The 21,534-nt window shown below is 37.7% G+C and overlaps 1 protein-coding gene across 1 annotated transcript; it reads right to left on the bottom strand.

The window, feature by feature from the left end:
- Nucleotides 1–9,469: 9,469 nt before the first annotated feature.
- Nucleotides 9,470–10,612, bottom strand: LOC130980739 (uncharacterized). Its single transcript, XM_057904391.1, has one exon. The coding sequence runs from the start codon at nucleotides 10,610–10,612 to the stop codon at nucleotides 9,470–9,472; it is 1,143 nt and encodes a 380-aa protein (XP_057760374.1).
- Between the last annotated feature and the right edge of the window lie 10,922 nt (nucleotides 10,613–21,534).

Raw genomic sequence — 21,534 nt, 5'->3', positions numbered from 1 at the left:
TGGTTGATTGAATCAAAGGAAACATGAAATTCTACCCAATTGGCTTGCTTATAGCTCAAGAAAGTGCATAAAATCAATTGAAAACGAAAGAAAAATACTAGTGAAACTAGGCTAAGATGACTCGTCATCACAACACCAAACTTAAAACTTGCTTGTCCCCAAGCAAGAAAGGAATTATTGAGAAGAAAGAATGAAATGGAAGAAGATGTTTATGCTAGCAGAGTATTATTGGTAGCTCATGGGGTTTTCATGTAGATATGTAAACACTCACTTCTTATTGACTTTTTAGGCCTAGAATGTCTCCTTCAAGCATCAAGCAACACACTGCTATGACCTCTCATTATTCCTTTGTCCTTGACTATTATCTTTCTCTAAAAGCTCTAGTTCAGTGTCATGTGTAACAAGTTCTTTTCTTTCTTTATGCTTGACACATTATTCACCATAGACACTTGGCTCACATTCCTTCTTAGAACATTGATGCCCAGCACCTCTTTGGGTTACTAAATGCCTTGTAGTTAGGTTGCTCTTGATAATGGACTTTCAGTTGATGATCCTGGGTTAGTTAACCCAAGTCACCAAGTGTTGATGTACTCCAAAGAACTTAATAATCCAAGCAGATCCTAGTACAAAGACACCACAGGCATATATTCTAAGGTTCAAGCTATTGGTGTCTAGCTTTGTTTCTTTTTTTCTTTTGTTCTGTTGCCACTTTTGGCTCTTTCTTTTCTCTTTTTGTTTTTCTTTTTTACCAAGGACTTTTAGTTGATTGAGATTCATAGACAGTGAGCTACTTTCTACTTAAAAGGAGACAGCCTAGTTCTCTTATTCACTAAAAGTGAGTTATCATACAATCACACATACATACCACCACTTACTTTTATTGTACTTCTATCTAACAAAGAGCTAACTCACTTCACATTCAAAACATTTCTTTTATTGAATTAAAGATGCAGTACAAAACATGCTTTTAGTTAAGTGAAAGTAAACACACAAGCACACACTTAGACTAGCTTACTTATTTTAAGAGAAACAAACATAATGCAAAGACTATTAACTATAATAACTACTAAAGATGCAAAGACTACTTTAAACAGATGGGATGCATGCTTTTTCTTTGTAGTGATGAACAAGGAGCAAGTCCACCTTTCATTTGTCATGCTTTTTCTTTCTTCTTTCATTTGCTTGGGTGTTGGTGTTCTCTGTGTCCAAGTCCGTTGTCTGTTGACCCCTTTTTGAGTTATGATGCATAATGTCTTCAATTGGTGGTTAGTTCCCTGCATAATTCTTAAAAGTTGCTTGCTTCTCAAGCCCTTAGGCGACTGATTAGTACATATGAACAGAGTGTGGCTTTTGGATTTAATTTGGTGTGGGAACACCAAACTTAATTCCTTGCCACTTCCTCTGATACAACAGGTTAACTATATGTAAGATCTTGTGTCTTTGCTAAAGGTTATGGAGTTAAGACTAGGAAGCAGTTAAGTGGTTGAATAATCTGTTTGATTGCTTGGAGCTAGCATTGGTCAGGAAGTGAGAATGTGTTTTTAAATGAGGTTTTGGTGGAACACCAAACTTAGAATCCTTCATTCTCCCTTCAATTGTTTTGGTGTGCAACACCAAACTTAGCTCTTTGCAATGCATACCAATTATTCAACATTTTTATTGAAAAGGCTATGAAAAAAAACTACCTCAGGCTGGGTTGCGTCCCAACAAGCGCTCTTTTAATGTCACTAGCTTGACACCCTTCAATTTTTTTTTAAGAAGGTTGTAGGCTCTGAACCTCTTTTTCCTTGTCCCATTGTCCTCCTAAGTACAGCTTTGCTCTGTGACCATTCGCTGTAAATTGACTCTTTGTTACTTCGTCTAACAATTCAATATTCCCATAAGGAAAAACTTTGGTTACCAAGTATGGACCAGTCCACTTAGATTTAAGTTTGCCAGGGAATATCTTGAATTTTGAGTTGTACAAGAGTACTTGCTGCCCAGGTTTGAATTCTTTCTTCAAGATTTTCCTGTCATGCCACCTCTTGGCTTTTTCTTTGTATATCTTGGCATTTTCATAAGCTTCTAGCCTAAATTCATCCAGCTCATTTAGCTGCAACAACCTTTTCTCCCCTGCTGCTTCAGAGTCCAGGTTTAGGAGTTTAGTAGCCCAAAACGCTTTGTGTTCAAGCTCTACAGGGAGGTGACAGGATTTGCCATATAGTAGCTGAAAGGGAGACTTCCCAATGGGAGTTTTGAAAGCTGTCCTGTATGCCCAAAGTGCATCCTCCAGCTTCCAAGCCCAATCTTTCCTTGTACTTCCTACTATCTTTTCCAAGATCTTCTTCAATTCCCTATTTGCTAATTCAGCCTGACCATTGGTCTGAGGGTGATATGACGTGGCTACTTTATGAATGACTCCATATTTATAGAGGAGTTTCTCCATCTTCTTGTTGCAAAAATGGCTACCACCATCACTCACAAGACCCTTGGGAACTCCATATCTAGTGAATATATGTTTCTTAAGGAATTGCAAAACAATTTGTGCATCACAGGTGGTTGTGGCTATGGCTTCCACCCACTTTGAGACATATTCCACTGCTACCAAGATATATCTGAAAGAATAGGAAGGGGGAAATGGTCCCATGAAATCAATTCCCCATAAATCAAATAATTCCAATTCCAAGATGAAATTTTGAGGCATCTCATTCCTTCTTGTCAGTCCCCCTGCTCTCTGGCATTCATTACATTGGTGAATATACTCTCTGGCATCCTTGAAGATAGTTGGCCAATAAAAGCCACTCTGCAGTATCTTTGCAGGTGTTCTTTCTGGGCCAAAGTGTCCACTATAAGCTGAACCATGGCAATGCCACAAGATATCCCGCATTTCACTCTCAGGGACAGACCTTCTAATTACTCCATCAGAACATCTCTTGAACAGGAAGGGTTCATCCCATAAGAACTTCCTTGCTTCATTGATTAACTTCTTCACTTGTTGCTTAGAGAACTCTTGAGGTATCTTCCCTCCCACTTTATAGTTTGCTATGTCAGCAAACCAAGGTGTTTGCTGGATCTGCAAAAGGTGCTCGTCTGGAAAACTTTCATTCACGGGCTGGGAGGCTTTTTGAATTGTTTCTTATGGTAACCTCGATAAATGATCAGCAACTCGGTTCTCAGTGCCCTTCCTGTCCCTTACCTCAATATCAAATTCTTGTAGGAGCAGTATCCACCTGATAAGTCTTGGTTTAGCATCCTGCTTTGTCATTGAATACTTAAGGGCAGCATGGTCAGTATAAACCACAATTTTGGATCCTATCAAGTATGATCTAAACTTATCAAATGCATAAACTACAGCTAGTAATTCCTTCTCTGTTGTGGTGTAATTCTTTTGGGCCTCATTCAACACTTTACTTGCATAATATATGACATGATGCAAGTTTCCCTTCTTTTGTCCAAGTACAGCACCAATTGCAAGGTCACTTGCATCACACATGAGTTCAAAAGGTAGTTCCCAATCTGGGGGTGTGATGATTGGTGCTGTTGTGAGTCTGTTTTTTAAAGTTTCAAAGGCATGCTGGCAGTTTTCATCAAAAACAAAAGGATTATCAATCATTAATAGATTACTCAAAGGTTTGGCTATTTTTGAAAAATTCTTGATAAACCTTCTATAGAACCCTGCATGCCCCAAGAAACTTCTAACAGATTTCACATTAGTTGGTGGAGGGAGTTTTTCTATGATTTCAACCTTGGCCTTGTCAACCTCTATCCCTTTTCTTGAAACTTTATGACCAAGGACAATCCCTTCGGGTACCATGAAATGGCATTTCTCCCAGTTCAAAACCAAATTGGTTTCTTGGCACCGTTTCAAGACAAGAGTTAGATGTTTCAGGCAAGCATTGAAATTATCACCAAAAACAGAGAAGTCGTCCATGAAGACCTCTAAAAACTTTTCGACCATATCAGAGAAAATGGAGAGCATACACCTTTGAAATGTGGCTGCGCGTTGCAAAGCCTGTAACATCCCTTCCAGCAAAATACCTTGCTTAAGTCAGGGTATTTCCACTAGAAAGAACATTACGTAACCTTCTCTAGTATTAACTACTTAATTATTGAGCCTTTGTATCGAGTTCGCGTTTTAATTTTTAGAAAATTCCAGAAAATTTTGTTTTTGTTCTTTAAAGACATATATCAAAGGTCTCCAACAAACAATAATCACATAAATATTATTGATAATAATTCTTGTACAAAAGAAACCAAATAAAACTCAAATACAATATACCAAACCTACCCCTCTATATGAAATAAAATCTCAAGGGACAATCAGCGAGGGGATTCTACCAGACCAATTAAAACAATAAAGAAAACCTACTAATCGTTCGCAGCTTCAAATTGCGTCTTCAAACCTGTGTCACTGAAAGGGTGGAAAATTTGGGGGTGAGAACCAAACCACATGTTCTCAGTAGAGGTCGAGAATGCCGTGAAAGTAAAGAATAAAGCGCAAATAGTTAATTTCATTCAGAGACATCTAAAAGAAAATTAACCTTCTTTAAAAGTGTTAGTTAATTATTCAAAATGCCAGACCCATATTTTCTTTATAGAACTCTTAAAAGTTTCCTAGACTGTATGAATGATTAATTTGTTCCAAGCATAGGTTCATTAAGTCTATGCTGAACCAGCTTAATCTTTCATACTTTACTAGACCTCAAACACAAACCAATCACGGCCTCAGGCCTAAGCAATTCAATCAACATCCAATTCACCACAATCCAGTCAATCAGTTACAACCACAAGTAATGAGGTTCAAACACAATCAAGAGCAATTACATCAAGTATAGCAATTAGCAGTTAAACAGAATTATTCACTTAGGCAAACCAATTACAATATACACACCCAAACAATGTCACATAGATGCATATGATGAATGTCTAGTCCTAGTACAGGCCATGAGCTCATGTGTCGGTTGGCTGCCCGCAATCCCGACATTTATCCGGTCACGAGTAATCCCGATTTTCCGAATACGATTTTCCGTTCCTAAATAAATGCGCATATGATAATAGCCGCTCATTTGAGACAGCCTCTGCTTACTGCAGGAAAATATATATATATACTCTGCTCTGCTCTGGGGAAGCGGAAAATGGCTGTAGGTAACTTAGTTTCCCTACAGAAACTCTGGGTTGCATTAAGCAACTAATATATATTAAATATAGCTCTGGGTTGCATGAAGCAACTAATATATATATATAAATATAGCTCTGGGTTGCATCAAGCAACTAAAATATATATATAAATATCTCTTTATTATATTACTCTTCTCTTTATTTCTCTTTACTCTGTTCTGATTTCTCTTTTCTCTGTATCTCTTTACTTTCTCTGAATACTCAACAATCTCGTATACCAAATAATCTCTTCTTAAAAGAATCATTGAAGTTTCTATCATTAAACAAGCCTTAAATATTTATTTTGATTAAGTCCTTATACTTTTATAAAAATTCGGACATAATCTCCTTTAAAAATAGGACTTAGCCACCCTTACGGGTCCCAACCAAACAATTTACCAAACTCTTTTCAACCTTTCCAATATTAATTCAATTCAGAAACAAGCAAATTCCAACATTGAATCAGCCATATAATGCTAAGGTTCATCTTTAATTTTATGAACTCATAACTCTCACTCAAGCATTCTCAACACCTTATCTTCTTTTCTGTTTTTAATATAGCAAACGAACTCGGAATTGCGCAAACTTTATGTCCAGGCGTTCGTCTTGAAATAAGCTTTCTAACAAACTAAAGATCATAATTTTCTGGTTTCTCTAGCCTTAGGAATAAAGGAAAAACCGAGACTGCTCTGTAGTGCGTAAAACCAGAAAAACAGCAGTAGCATGTGACATTCAAAATTCAATATAAAATCCAAGTTAAATCCAATGACTTTGAAAATTAACACAGTTCAACTAAACTCATCCAAGTTTCTTTTCCAATTGGTTTCAGGTCAATATCATTTTTGATGAAGAAGTTATATAACCTAGAAGTTGACTAATTTTCTGCAGAATTCTGCTTTAAAAGTTAATGAAATTATCTTCTTCCAAGTCCCATAACTTATTCATTAAAACATGGATAGCCCTGAAATTTAAGTCACATATGCTAAACATACTTAATTTTCACCTCCAATTGGTTGCATCTCAATATCTATCCAGGATCAAAAGTTATAAATTCTCAAAGTTACTGATTTAAGAAAACAGAATCTGGTTTTTTCTGCATAATGCGTCATCTTTCAAAAATTCATATCTTTAAAACTACAAGTCCAATTGTTCTGAAATTTTACGGCATTAAAATAATAGGAATAAAGTTTTATTTAAAATTGGTTTCGCTTCAAAATTCAATTTAGAACATTCATAGCAGAGCTAACAAGTTACCACTGTTCCAAAAATTCTGCAGTAAAAATCAGATCCCACAACCATTATTCAAAAGTTCACCATAAATCTTATATTTAATGAAAAGGTCTCAAACTCTCCAATTCAGTCCCAGTTATTCCCAAGTTTAACCAGGACTTGGTTCAACGCAATTCCGATCATCACAGACTTAGTTACAGTCTTTCAAAGTTACTGTTTTCACTTAAAGGTAATGCAGAAATTCAGTTTTTAAGGCTTAACTTTGAAAAATCATAACTAAATCTTCAGTTAATACGAAACCTTCAAATTTAAATCCTAACAACTACACTTGTTAAAGTTTACTCAGATTTTAATCTCATACCATTTCGATCACTAGCAATAATTACTAGGCCGTCATCAAAGTAACCATTCTATTTTGAAAACCAGTTTCTTAATAATAGTTCAGTCTTTTAGGCCCTAATTCTTCAACAATTCTCAATCCAGTGTCAAATATATCGAATGATTATCTTAGTCTCAACCATTTATACATAATCAGTCAAAACCACAATCCTCTACTAATCTCAAGTCACTTTCACAGCCATAGCAATATACCAAACAACCATTTCAACAACCAACAATCAATAATTCAATCATCTACCATACCTAATTACAATCAATTCTATCACAGCACCAAGCACAATTGCAATCACAATCCAACATTCATATAATCAATTAATTACTCACAGCTATTAATACTATTTGCAGTTATTCAGTAAACCTTGTTGGCATTCCTAAATTAAAATCATTTTAAACCCCTACCTCGATGTCGCATTAACCACACAAAATCGGAAATGCAGCAACCCTCCATGTTCTAACGCGAGGATAACAGCATCAACCACAACTCTAATAGCAGCAACAGCAACTTTGGGGGGAAAATTAATAATGGCTGTAGCAAGTGCAAGGGCAAAACAGAACAGATTATCAAAGGAGTAATAACCAGAAAAATGTTTGTAGAACAGAACCAACCGTACCAAGAAAAGACAGGAATGGAGCAACAGCTTTGGTGCTCAGAATAACAGGAACCAGAGACCAGAGCATTGTCCTAGCGGCCACAGCATCAATTCGGTCAGTTAGGACAGTAGGGACACCAACGAGATTGGAACAGCGGAACAAAATAGAAGTGGGACAGAATCAACGAAGGAAGAAGCGGGGTTACCGGTGAATCTGTCCCGGTTTTGGCATCGACAACAAGGAAAGAACACAGGTCTTCTCCCTTCTCGCGTTTCGTTCAACGGCACTCTCACTTCCTTTTCCCCTTGACAGCGGCAAAAGCAGCAAGGACGGGCTCCTCCCCCTTTTGTGTTAATGACAGCAGAGGTATTCTCCTCTTGTAGTGACTTGAATGGCAGCGACGATCCCAAACAGAACCAGCGGCGTCGTCTCCCCTTCTCTCCATGCGCAGCAGCTCTGATTGATGATGGTAGCAGCGACGGATGCACGAGGATGACAAAGTCGAGGCCTTCTTGATCATCCCAGCGTCTTCCTCCTTTTCCTTTACTCCCCGACTCCCGAGCTCTCCATCTCCCCCTCTCGATCTCTCTTCTTCCCCCTTCGAGCTCCCCCTTCTCTCCTCTATTTCCCCCCTCCTTTCCTTCTGTATGTATGTACGTTTAGGGATTTAGGTAGCAATTAGGGATTCAGGAATTTTATGATATTAGGGTAATATTATATATATAAGGGGAATATAGCAATTTTACAAAATATCTAAGATAGTATGATAACTTAGGATTCAAATATAATCTTGTAAAAATTAATTTTAGAACACATAACTTTATTAATTTATCAATAAGTTTAAATAATAATTATTTTTAATTTAAATCATAAAATGAACATACTAATCTCATTTTATAAAATACAGCTTGAACCTGAGAATATCAATTATTCAGATTATATGATATAATTTTTCATTACATTTTTATTACCAAAACTTTAATTCCAATTTATATAAACTAACTAATTATACATTACATAAATCTTAATTAATTTAAACACACAATATTTATAAAAATCAATTTAATCATTTTCCAGTAAATTAATCTCTAAAAGCTTAAACTAATAAAATAAATCATAATTTATTCATAATAAAAATTTCTTAAATTTAATTATATAACACTTTCATTACTGAATTCTAATTTGAAATTATATAAAATAACCAATTATAAAATTTATACAAAAATATTAATTAACTTAACTCCAAATATTAATAAAACTAATTTAATTATTCTTAATTGATTTATAAAATAAAATATCAAATTAATAAAATAAATCGTAACCTTTTCAGAATAAAAGTTACTTGAATTAAATTATACAATCCTTTCTAATTTTTCAATTACTAAAATTCTACAAAATACTCCATTATAGAAAATTACTTAAGAATCTTATTTGATTTAAAACGAAATTATCTCCGAATCTATTTAATTATCTCTAATAAAATAATTTCTAAAATTATAAAGTTTAAACTTAATAAAATAAAATCACAATTTATTCATAATTAGATTTTCAAAAATGCAGGATGTTACAAAGCCCAAAGGGCATCCTCCTGTATGCAAAGACTCCGAATGGACATGTAAAGGCAGTCTTTTCTTGGTCCTTGGGGTCCACCACGATTTGATTATACCCAGAATATCCGTCCAAAAAGCAATAATAGGCATAGCCGGCCAATCTTTCCAACATCTGATCAATGAATGGAAGAGGAAAATGATCTTTCCTGGTGGCATCATTCAATCTTCTATAGTCTATGCACATCCTCCACCCCGTCACTGTTCTAGTAGGGATTAACTCATTCTTCTCATTGGTGATGACCGTCATTCCTCCTTTCTTTGGTACAATTTGGACCGGGCTTACCCATGAGCTGTCAGATATTGGGAAGATTATCCCTGCATTTCACAACTTCATTACTTCCTTCTGGACAACTTCCTTCATCGTGGGATTTAGCCTTCTTTGAGGTTGAACCACTGGCTTGGAGTTGTCTTCCAAGAGGATCTTATGCATACACACTGCAGGGCTGATGCCTTTCAGGTTGTCAATGGTCCATCCTAAAGCATCTTTGTGAGCTTTGAGTACATCAAGAAGTTCTCCTTCTTCCTTTTTTGTTAAGGACGAATTGATGATCACTGGGAAGCTCTCTGATGCACCCAGGAATGCATATTTGATATGGGTGGGTAATGGCTTCAGTTCTTGTTTTCGTACTTCTCCCTTTTTTGTCTTGTTTTTCCTCTTGCTCAATAGACATCTCGGCTACTTGTTCCTCTGTTGTCTCTTGATTTTCTTCTTGCTCTTGAGGGTTATCTTCCAACATTTCTTCCACCAAACTCTCTATCATATCCACTCTCATGTAATCCTCTTGCTCAGAAATGTGTTGCATTGACTTGAAAACGTTTATGACCATTTGTTCATTGTGGACCCTGAAGATCATCTCTCCTTTTTCTACATCAATGATGGCTCTTGCTGTGGCTAAAAATGGCCTTCCTAAAATGATTGAATTGTTTCCTTCCTCTTCAGTATCCAAAATCACAAAATCTGTTGGGAAAATAAACTCCCCAACCTTCACCAACAGGTTTTCCACAATTTCATTGGGTGTTTTGATTGATCTGTCAGCCATGACCAATGACATCCTAGTGGGTTTAAGCTCTTCTATGGCAAGCTTTCTCATCATTAAGAGAGGCATTAGGTTGATACTGGCACCAAGGTCATAGAGAGCTTTGTTGAGAACCATTCTGCCAATAGTGCATGAGACTACAAAGCTTCCTGGATCCTTGAGTTTTGGTGGAATGCCTCTTTGAATCACAACACTGCATTCCTCGGTGAGTAACACAGTTTCCTTCTCAAGCCAGCTCCTCTTTTTGTTGATAAGCTCCTTCAAAAACTTGGCATACAGAGGCATTTGCTCAAGTGCTTCAGCCAAGGGAATGTTGATCTCCAACTTCTTGAAAGTCTCAAGGAACTTATGAAAATGTTGGTCCTTAGTTTCTTTGCTGAACCTCTGGGGATATGGCAGTGGAGGTGTGATGCTCTTTCCCACTTGCTGTTGTCCCTGAATCACTTTTTTTGAACTGTGTGGCTGGTTGTTCTTCTCTTTGAGTTTCTTAGTGTGCTTGTTTGGCGTCACAACTTGATCCTCGGCTTCATCTGCCTTTGTTGGCTTTTCATCTTCTATTGGTCTTTTGCTGCTCTCCATTTGCTTCTTTGTAGTGTCATTGTTGCTCATCAATATTCTCCCACTCCTTAATTGTATCGCCTTGCATTCTTCCTTAGGATTTGGGATTGTGTCACTCGGCAGGGAACTTGATGGTCTTTCTGTTGCAAGGTGTTTAGAGAGCTGGCCAATTTGCCTCTCCATATTCTTCATGGAGGCTTCCTGGTTCCGTGTTGTCAATTCTTGGTGCTTCATCATCTTCTCCATTAACATTTCTAAGTTGGTGATCCTCTGAGAGTCATGTGAAGTTGTTTGGTTATGGGGTGTTAATGGTTGATGGTAAGTGTTTTGGTTAGTGGGTTGGTTATTGGATGGAAAATGGTTAGAGTTGGGGAAGTTGTTTTGGGGTTTTCTGTAAGAGTTTTGGTTAGTTTGCTGCTGGTTGTGGTTTTGGTTGTTTCTTGAAGTGTTTTGGTTTGAGTTTCTTTGCCATGGTTGTTGGTTCTGGTTGTGATTATCCCCCCATCTGAGGTTTGGGTGGTTCTTCCAGGATGGATTGTAGGTGTCACCATACACCTCATTTGATCCTTGGTTGTGCATATACTGCACTTGATCTTATTGTTGTTCTTCTTGGTTTTCCTCATTCTGTCCCTAAGGAGTTATTGGGTGGCTTGTATTGACTGCTGTAACTTGGAGATTATCAATCCTCTTGGCCATTTGTTCAAATTGTTGCTGAATCTGCTGCTGCATCATTTTGTTTTGAGCTAGAATTGAATCCACTCCTTCCAGCTCCATTACTCCTGTTCTTTGTGATGGTTGGCGTTGCCTTTGATGAGCAAAGAAATACTGGTTATTAGCCACCATGTCAATGAGGTTTTGAGCCTCTTCTGTAGTTTTCATCAGTTGCAATGATCCTCCAGCTGAGTGATCAAGTGCCTCTTGAGCCTTTAGAGTGAGCCCTTCATAAAAGTTCTGCAGCTTGTCCCACTCAGTGAACATCTCTGGTGGACATTTCCTCAGCAGCGCCTTATATCTTTCCCATGCCTCATATAGATTTTCAGCATACAATTGTGTGAATGTCTGCACCTCTGTCTTCAACCTAATGATCCTTTGAGGGGGGTAAAACTTGGAAAGAAACTTGCTCACCAAATCATCCCAAGTGTTGATGCTTTCCTTCGGGAATGTTTCTAGCCATTGAGCGGCCTTGTCCCTAAGAGAGAATGGGAACAGCAGAAGTTTGTAAGTTTCAGGATTCACACCATTGGATTTGACAGTGTCGCAAATCCTCAAAAAGGTGGATAGGTGCTGGTTTGGATCCTCCAGTGGACTTCCTCCATAGGAACAATTGTTCTGGACGAGTGTAATAAGTTGTGGATTCAACTCAAAGTTGTTCGCATTGACATTGGGAGTGAGAATGCTGCTCCCACAATGTCTAGCATTTGCAAAAGTATAGGAGGCCAGTACTCTCCTCTGTTGTGGATTATTGTTAACTCCTCCGCCTGGATGATTGGGATTAGATGGATCTCCTTCCATCTCGTGATATTCTTCCTCAGATTCTTCCTCTCTAACAATGCCTTTCCCTCTTTCGGCTCTTCCTAATCTCCTGAGAGTTCTTTGGTCAGCTTCAGATAAAACAGGAGTAACTCTCCCTGTACTTGACATACAAACCACACAAAAGAAACACAACCAGTGACACTTCAATCTATTGCTAGAATAAAGTTTTAGTTAGCTTAAGCAAAAATTCAAACAGTTAGTGTGTTAGTCAGAAATTCAAGAAACAGAAAAGAAAAAGTGCTTGATCTAGATCTCCACTTCACTTAATCATTGTCAATCTATTTCAATCCCCGGCAACGGCGCCAAAAACTTGATGGTAAATTTTGGAAAATGAATTTCCAATCACCAAAAGACTCACCGGCAAGTGTACCGGGTCGCATCAAGTAATAAAACTCACGGGAGTGAGGTCGATCCCACAGGGATTGAAGGATTGAGCAATTTTAGTTTAGTGGTTGATTTAGTCAAGCGGATCAAGTATTGGTTGAGTTGTTTGTAGTTGACAGTAACTAAATTGCATGGAATGTAAAAGGGAATGGGTAATTTGCATGAAATTGAAGAGAACTGAAATTAAAGTGCTGAATCTTAAAGACAGGTAAAATAAATGGCAGAAACTTAAAGTGCAAGAAATGTAAATTGCAGAAACTTAAATTGCAAGAAATGTAAATTGCTTGAATTATAAAGGGAATTGGGAATTTGATTTGCAGAAATTAAACAAGGAAAAGTAAAATTCAACAAACGGAAAGGTAAAAGATGGATTCAAATACACCGGATCTCAAACAGAAATGTAAATAAACTTGGTGAAGCAATTAAACAAGGAAATTAAAATGGAAACCAATAGATCTCAGGACCCAAGAGACTAGATAACTAAGTCTAGATCTCAATGCCTTCCTAGATCCAAATTCAGAGAGCAATTGCAAAATTTAAGAAGATCAAGCAGTAGAAGAAAAGAAGTAAAATCGCAAATTCTCAATGATGCAGTAAATCAAAACAGAAAGAGATCTCAAGGTGAGATTGAGACAGAATTTCCCCAATTCTCAACACCCAAGACTCAAGACAAGTGTAATTGAAATTGAAAACAAGAAAACTAAGAGGAAGAGAATTCAATTCTCCTTCCCCAAGACTCAGAATCTCCAAATAACTCAAAACCAAAAGCTCTCCAAAACTACTCAGCAAAAACTAAAAGCTAAGCTCCCGAAGAACTTAAATTCTAAGCTATTTATACACTTTCTTCAAATGGTCCTCAAGCCTTGAATTGGGCCTTTGTTCTTGATGGAATTGGGTTGAAAAAGGCCTTTGTTGATTGCTCTTGGAGTTGAAGAGAAACCCATTGTGAACCGGGCCATGAATCACAAAAGCTTGAGTCAAAGTTTGAGGTAAACTTTGGCTCAAGCTTTTCATATCAGCTAAACCCCCCTTACTGTCATCCACGTTTGAGCTAAAGTTTGAGGTCAAACTTTAAGCCAAACGTGGATCCCCTTGTGTGCTTTGTGGTGCCAACGTTTGCCAAAAAGCTTGAGGCAAACGTTGGCGCAAGCTTTTGTTCCTCCAGGGTGTTGGTGTGTGGCGCCAACGTTTTCCAAAAAGCTTGAGGCAAACGTTGGCGCAAGCTTTTGCCTCATCCATGGTGAATTCAACTCTTCCAAAAGTTTGAGCTAAAGTTTGAGGCAAGCTTTTGCTCAAGCTTTTTGTTCTCTCTTGCTCCTTGCCCTTTCTTCTTTCTCTAACCTTCTTCAAAGCTCTTTTCACCTGTCATCAATCAACCAAACACATCAAAGCTATGCTCAAAATCATGAGTTTGTTATTCTTTCATAATATATGACAATCATAGCACAAAATCTCATGAAATTGCATTAATTCGTCCATGGTTGATTGAATCAAAGGAAACATGAAATTCTACCCAATTGGCTTGCTTATAGCTCAAGAAAGTGCATAAAATCAATTGAAAACGAAAGAAAAAGACTAGTGAAACTAGGCTAACATGACTCGTCATCACAATGTCAATCCAAGTCCATAAGTCCTAGTTCTCCACCAATTCAATTAGTGATATCTAAGGTCAATGGCTCCCAATCATCAATCACTTGGACATTAGCAACTCGAGAGTTCCTAAGTTACCTTCCCAAGCCAAGAGCATAAAATTCTACTCTAAAACCCAACCAAGCATTTTGTCAAACACTTGGTGGGTACAAATGGAAAGCATAATAAATGGCAGGAATTAGTGAAATCTAACAACTACCAACTGCAAGGAAGGTAAAATCTCAACTCAAATCAACAATAAAAGAACATCAAACATTAGATTGCATTAAAGAAAAGGTCCAAATCCAACAAGAGTTCATCATCACAAAAGATAGCAAAAAGGGAAATTAACATGAAAACTAAGAGGATTCAATAATAGAAACATGAAATTGTAGAGAAAACAAGATGAGAACATGAAATTGGAACTAGATTTAAGATGAAATTAACCTAATCTACCCTAATTCTAGAGAGAAGAGGGAGCTTCTCTCTCTAGACATTACACTACATGATGCTAATGCTACAACCAATTACTCCCCCATTTGTTTGGGCTTCAATTCTGCATGAAATACACTCAGAAATAGGTTGGAATTGGGCCTGGGCTGCTCAGAAATCGCCCCCAGCGTTTTGCCATTAAGTGAGTCACGTGCGAGTATCGGCACGTACGCGCCATGTGCGCGTTCGCGTCAATTGGCTATTTCTTCATCCGCGCGGATGTGTCATGAACGCGTGCGCGTCTCTATGTGAAATCAATTTTTCGCGTGCGCGCCTTGTACGCGTGCGCGCCCATCGATGCATTCCCAATTCTTATTTCCTCATGCATTCTCCACTTTGCATGCTTTTCTCCTCACGTCTTCCATCCAATACTTGCCTTATGAATATGAAATCACTCAGCAAACATATCAAGGCATCGAATGAAATTAAAGTGAATTAAATTTAGCTATTTTAAGGCCTAAAAAGCATGTTTTCACATTTAAGCGCAAATCAAGGGAGAATTGCAAAACCATGCTATTTCATTGAATAAATGTGGGAAATGTGATAAAATCTCCTAAATTAGGCACAAAATAAACCACGAAATCGGGGTTTATCAAATCTCCCCACACTTAAACTAAGCATGTCCTCATGCTAAAATCAAGAAAGAAGCAAAGGGGTATTAACATTTATTCAATGCAAACTACCTAAATGCAACCTATCTACATGCAATATATCTAAATGAATGCAACTACTTGGTCAAAATAGGTCAACTTCCAAGAACACATATATGAGTACAAGGGCTAAAGCCATAGCAGTCAAATCAAACCCACAATTGCATTGAATTATTGAAAGATTTTACAAACTTGCAAGAAAAGATGATCATGGGTGGAGACATGTAATAGAGCGATCGAACCCTCACCGGATGTGTATCCGCTCTAGGCACTCAAGTGTATGGGGTTGATTCACTCAATTCTCCCCTAACCATGCTTTCCAAGATTTGTTTTTCATCTAACAATCAACAATTATTTCATGCATGCATACAAATATCAAGAGGTCTTCGCATAGGTTGTAATGGGGTTAGGGTCAAGGTAGGATGCATATGGTCAAGTGGACTAGAATTTGAATCTTTGATTAACCTAAGCTTCCCACCTAACCTATGACAACCTATACAATTCAAAGCTAACCTAACTACCCATTCTTCACTTTTTCACACACTCATGCATTCCATTTTTGGTCACCACACATATGCATTAATTTTTATTGAACTTCACTTTGGGGCATTTTGTCCCCTTTTTATTGCTTTTCTTTTTTCTTTCTTTTCTATATATTTTTTTTGTTTTTCTCATTTTTTCTTCTTTTCAAACTAAAATATATACAAGAACATCAATGTATATGGTTTGCACATGATTAATACATGAGTATGTACCCAATTCCCAAAATTTTGACCAAAACACAAAAATACACTTTCATCCCAACCAATGTTTCCAACTCTCCCAAACTTGAGTGATAAGCACTCTCACTAGCCTAAGCTAATCAAAGATCCAAACAAGGGACATTTATTATTTTTCGCTTCAGACTTGTAATGTGCTAAGATTAAGAACAAGTGGGTTTAGCGTAGGCTCAAAGTTGGTTAACAATAGAAGATAAAAGGTAGGCTATATGGGTAAGTGAGCAATTTGAAACAATGGCCTCAATTATATAAGTGCATGTATACATAAAATAATGGACATATAGAATCAGACAAATCAAAGATCACAATCATAGAGAGAGAATAATGCACACAAGAATGAAAATAAGTGGTTATATGATGTAACCACACAATTAGGTTCAAATCTCACATGCTTGTTTCTTAGCTCAAGAACATGATCCACAATTGTATAATTCAAGTAAGTTCTAAAATTTTTTTTTTCAATCAATTGGGGTGCCCTATAGATAAAATCCTTGAAAAATATCATGATTTTGACTAAGCTTAATATATACATATGCAAAATAAGAAAATGCAACTAAAAATCCTAAAATGAAATGCAAAAGTGATGGGATTAGAAACTTGTCACCCAAAAATGCCAAGTAGTCAGATGACCTCCCCACACTTAAAAGTTTGCACCGTCCTCGGTGCATCCAAAGATGAGCAAGGGGGTACGGCGACTTTCCTAGTTGCTACCTTCAGCTGGTAAGACAACCGGTTGCCGCGTGTTCTTCCTCCCGCTTCCATTGTTGCTTATGATGACTTATCCTGAAAATAGAAAACAGGAGATAATAAGACAAGTAAATACACAAGCAAAGAAGCATGCATTGTTGGAATGAGGTAATTCACTAGAATTGAGTGGGTGAATTGGTGTGACATTAATGAGAGATAGGTGTGTGGGTTCTAAAATTGCGCACGATTTAGAATACACACACACTAGTACAAAAAGTTATGTCACAATTACACAAAAAAAAAACATGCACTTCACTCATTCTAGTGTGCTTGAGATACTTTAAAAGACTTGTAGGTTAAGGCAACCAAACAAGTAGTGAAGAACCATAAAAGCATTCAAGCAAAAATCTAGCAATTGTGAAATTGGATAATGCATGGACATTGATTGATGTGCAAGTAATTTAGTGAAAAAAATGGTATATGAAACTTACACGACAATCAATGACACATATTGAAGTTGTTGCAACACCTAAGTGACATAGAGGTGAAACACATGGGTGCTATGGAACTTAGGAAAAGAAGATAGAAGTGGAAATCAATCACATAGCAAGCATGGTCCACAAAGCTTTACAAAACTCAAAAATATATCACTAGGTAAGCTTTCGATCTAATTTCACAACTCTACAATCTCAATGCATGAAATAAGTGATGTGAATAAGGGTAAACCATAAACAAGCATCACCTAAAAAAATGCAATGATAATATACAATTACCTAACAATAGATGACGAATGCATGGTGGCCAAAACATGCATTTCAAAAGAGTTCAGAAGCTTAAACGCAATGTAACATGTACTTGGTGTTCACAAATGTTAAGCATGGAAAGTTCTAAACCAAGTAACCAAATATAACCTCAACAAAGAAATCCAACAATGACAATTAACAACAATGATGTTAAGATAACATCCTATTAATAATGATCAGCAATAAACAGTAGACAAGATTAGTAATCCAACACTTATAATGGAAACAAAAATTAAACTAACTAACTAACTAAAAGAAGTGGTGTTACATGATATTTGGTACTATTGGATGATGTTTGAAGGGTGGAAAGAAAAGAAGAGAAGAGAGAAGAAGGGAAGAAATGGAAAGAAAAGAAGACAAGAAGGTGGGTGAAACAGGGCAATCCACGCATGCGCATCATGTACGCGTAAGCGTGGATTGATGAAATGGAAGCGACGCGTACGCGTTACGCACGCATGCGCATGATGAGTTATTTGGAGCGGCGACGCGTACGCGTGATGTACGCGTGCGCGTGCCTTGGGGCACGCGTACACGTGGGTGACGCGTACGCGTGGGTTGGTGCTCTATTTTTCAAAATTTTTCTAGATTTTTGTACCAAACCAAGCATTCCAAACTTCCGAACAACTACCAAAACATCATAAAACCTTATTTAACATACTAAACTCCCAAATAAATATATCTAACCAAACAAAACATAAAATTAAACTAATTATTAGCAATATTTACAAAAAGAAAAAAGGAAAGATGTTACCATGGTGGGGTGTCTCCCACCTAGCACTTTTGTTTATTGTCCTTAAGTTGGACTTATGGGGAACTCTTATCAAGGTGGCTTGTGCTTGAATCCATCCTTGAACATCCACCAATGCTTCGACTTCCATTGTGCTTCATCATTCAAAGTTACTATCTCCAAGCTTTGATGGAGTTCTTCACAAACCATGGGCTCCCAAAGTTGATTCTCCTTGTGTGATCCGGGATCCCACACTTTGTTTTCACACCCGTCCTTGAGTTAATCATGGTGATTTTCTTTGGGTGGCAAGAGGGATGAATTCTCATGGAAGCACCAAACTACCCTCCTAGACCCATCCAATTGAGCACTAGTCCAACCCTTGCTCCTTGAAGCTTTAACCATAATGAGCCTAGACTTACAACGCCAACCACTAAACATCCTCCTCTTACGCTTAATTCCACAAAGCGCCCTAAGTTGGCCATCTGTCTCAAGCAAACCATGTTCAAGTGGGATAATAAAGCTAAGAGTTAAAAGTTTTACCCACTCAAATGAAAGATTAGATGACACCTAGGGCAGGGGTTCCCAACAGTCTTGATAAAGCATGTTCCACTCCCGTCCATCTCTTTCCAAAGTCTTCCACCACTTGGCAAGGTTCTTCAAGCTTCACCCCTTGCCAAGCTTCCTCAAGTTCCCATTCTTCTTCACCAATGTCCTCTAGCTCTTTCCCATCACTCAAATCATACATGGGAGGTTGAGTGAAATCTACCTCATCATCAATTCCAAGTATAATGGGAAAGGACTCTTCAAACTCAAAAGGATCATATGTTGATGCGGAATCATCATAAATAGAAGGACCTATTTCTTGGGTCACTTCTTCCAATTCTTCAATCACATTGTTCCTTGGAGGTTGTGCACTCTCCTCCTCAACATCAACTTCAAATTCCAGGGAAGAATGCTCTTCAACTTGTGATTCCTCTATGTACTCAACATATCCTAAGGTGCCAACCACTACTTTCTTTGGTTCAATCATCTCTACCTTCTCCTCTTGTTGCACTTCTTGCTTTGACTCCTCTTCTTCACCTTGGAGCTTCAAGTTCACTCCCTCACTAAGCTCTTTAGGTGCTTCTCCACATTCAACAATGGGAGTGCTTTGATCGCATAGGCTTAGGCGGGATGAGACTATGTTGCCAATGGCTTCTACCATGATAACCATTTTTGCTCTTAACTCCGCAAACTTCTTTTCATCTTTCTCTTGTCGCCTTAAGATATGAGATTCAAGATCTCTTAGTTCTAGCATGAGGGCTTCATCGGGAGGCGGTGGTGGAAGAGAGGATTCATTGTTCGAGGGAAGGTTGTTGTAATTGGAAGGTGGTTCATATTGGTGAAATTCTTGAGGTGGTGTATATGGATTTTGTGGTTCATGGGAGTATGGGTGTTGGAATGGTGGTGGTTCTAGATATATTTCATATGGTAGTTGGTATGGTGGATATGGGTTGGGATCATACAGAGGTGAATGGTGGTATGAGGCTTGTGAGTATGGTGAAGGGCTATATTGAGGAAGGGGTTTATATGCATATGATGATTGTGGTTGACAACCACAATGAGGGTCATCACATACATTAGATTGGTATGAATCAAGATTTGAATTGTACCCATAAGAAACCGGAGGAGGTTGTTGCCAAGAAGATTGCCCATAAGTTTGGGGATCCTCCCACCTTTGATCTCTAAATCCTTGATGCATGTTATCATTGTAAATTTCATCTCCTACAACATAGTTTGAACCACACTCATAGCCAAAGTCGTGAGAATTCATAGTGAAAGAGAAAATAAAAAACAAAAGCTAACAAGAAATAAAGAGAACAAATCCTAAAACTAACAAAACTAACAAACAAACCAAAAATCAAGCTATTCACAATATATACAATAGCCAATAACATAGCACCATTGCGCTCCCCGGCAACGGCGTCATTTTGATGAACAAATTCTTCACGATTTAGAATTTATCTGATGGAGTCTCGTTGTAAAGTATAGTTTCCAAACCAATCAATAATCCTTTCATACAAAAATTTTGGTTGTCACAAGTAACAATCCCCAAATGAAAATTAACCGGAGTATTTGGACTCCGGGTCGTCTCACAAGGATTGCAATGAAGTGGTCATTTATTGGCTATGAAGGGATATTTTGGGGTTTTTTTGGAATAAGAGACATGAAAAGTAAATGATAAGGAAATTCAAATAACAAAAAGGCCTTGGCAAGGGTTGGTGGTCAAGGATCTCTATCAAATTCTACTCTAAAACCCAACCAAGCATTTTGTCAAACACTTGGTGGGTACAAATGGAAAGCATAATAAATGGCAGGAATTAGTGAAATCTAACAACTACCAACTGCAAGGAAGGTAAAATCTCAACTCAAATCAACAATAAAAGAACATCAAACATTAGATTGCATTAAAGAAAAGGTCCAAATCCAACAAGAGTTCATCATCACAAAAGATAGCAAAAAGGGGAATTAACATGAAAATTAAGAGGATTCAATAATAGAAACATAAAATTGTAGAGAAAACAAGATGAGAACATGAAATTGGAACTAGATTTAAGATGAAATTAACCTAATCTACCCTAATTCTAGAGAGAAAAGGGAGCTTCTCTCTCTAGAAACTACACTACATGATGCTAATACTTCAACCAATTGCTCCCCCATTTGCTTGGGCTTCAATTTTGCATGAAATACACTCAAAAATAGGTTGGAATTGGGCCTGGGCTGCTCAGAAATCGCCCCCAGCGTTTTGCCATTAAGTGAGTCACGTGCGAGTATCGGCGCGTACGCGCCATGTGCGCGTGCGCGTCGATTGGCTATTTCTTCATCCGCGCGGATGTGTCATGTACGCGTGCGCGTCTCTATGTGAAATCACTTTTGCGCGTGCGCGCCTTGTACGCGTGCGCGTCCATCGATGCATTACCAATTCTTGTTTTCTCATGCATTCTCCACTTTGCATGCTTTTCTCCTCACTTCTTCCATCCAATACTTGCCTTATGAACCTGAAATCACTCAACAAATATATCAAGGCATCGAATGGAATTAAAGTGAATTGAATTTAGCTATTTTAAGGCCTAAAAAGCATGCTTTCACATTTAAGCACAAATCAAGGGAGAATTGCAAAACCATGCTATTTCATTGAATAAATGCGGGAAAAGGTGATAAAATCTCCCAAATTAAGCACAAAATAAACCACGAAATCGGGGTTTATCACCTTTCTACCATGCTCAGGATATAGTGCCAGTCACACTCT

The sequence above is a fragment of the Arachis stenosperma genome, chromosome 1 (assembly GCF_014773155.1).
Source record: "Arachis stenosperma cultivar V10309 chromosome 1, arast.V10309.gnm1.PFL2, whole genome shotgun sequence".
NCBI lineage: Eukaryota > Viridiplantae > Streptophyta > Magnoliopsida > Fabales > Fabaceae > Arachis > Arachis stenosperma.
This window is presented reverse-complemented; position numbering and strand designations above follow the sequence as displayed.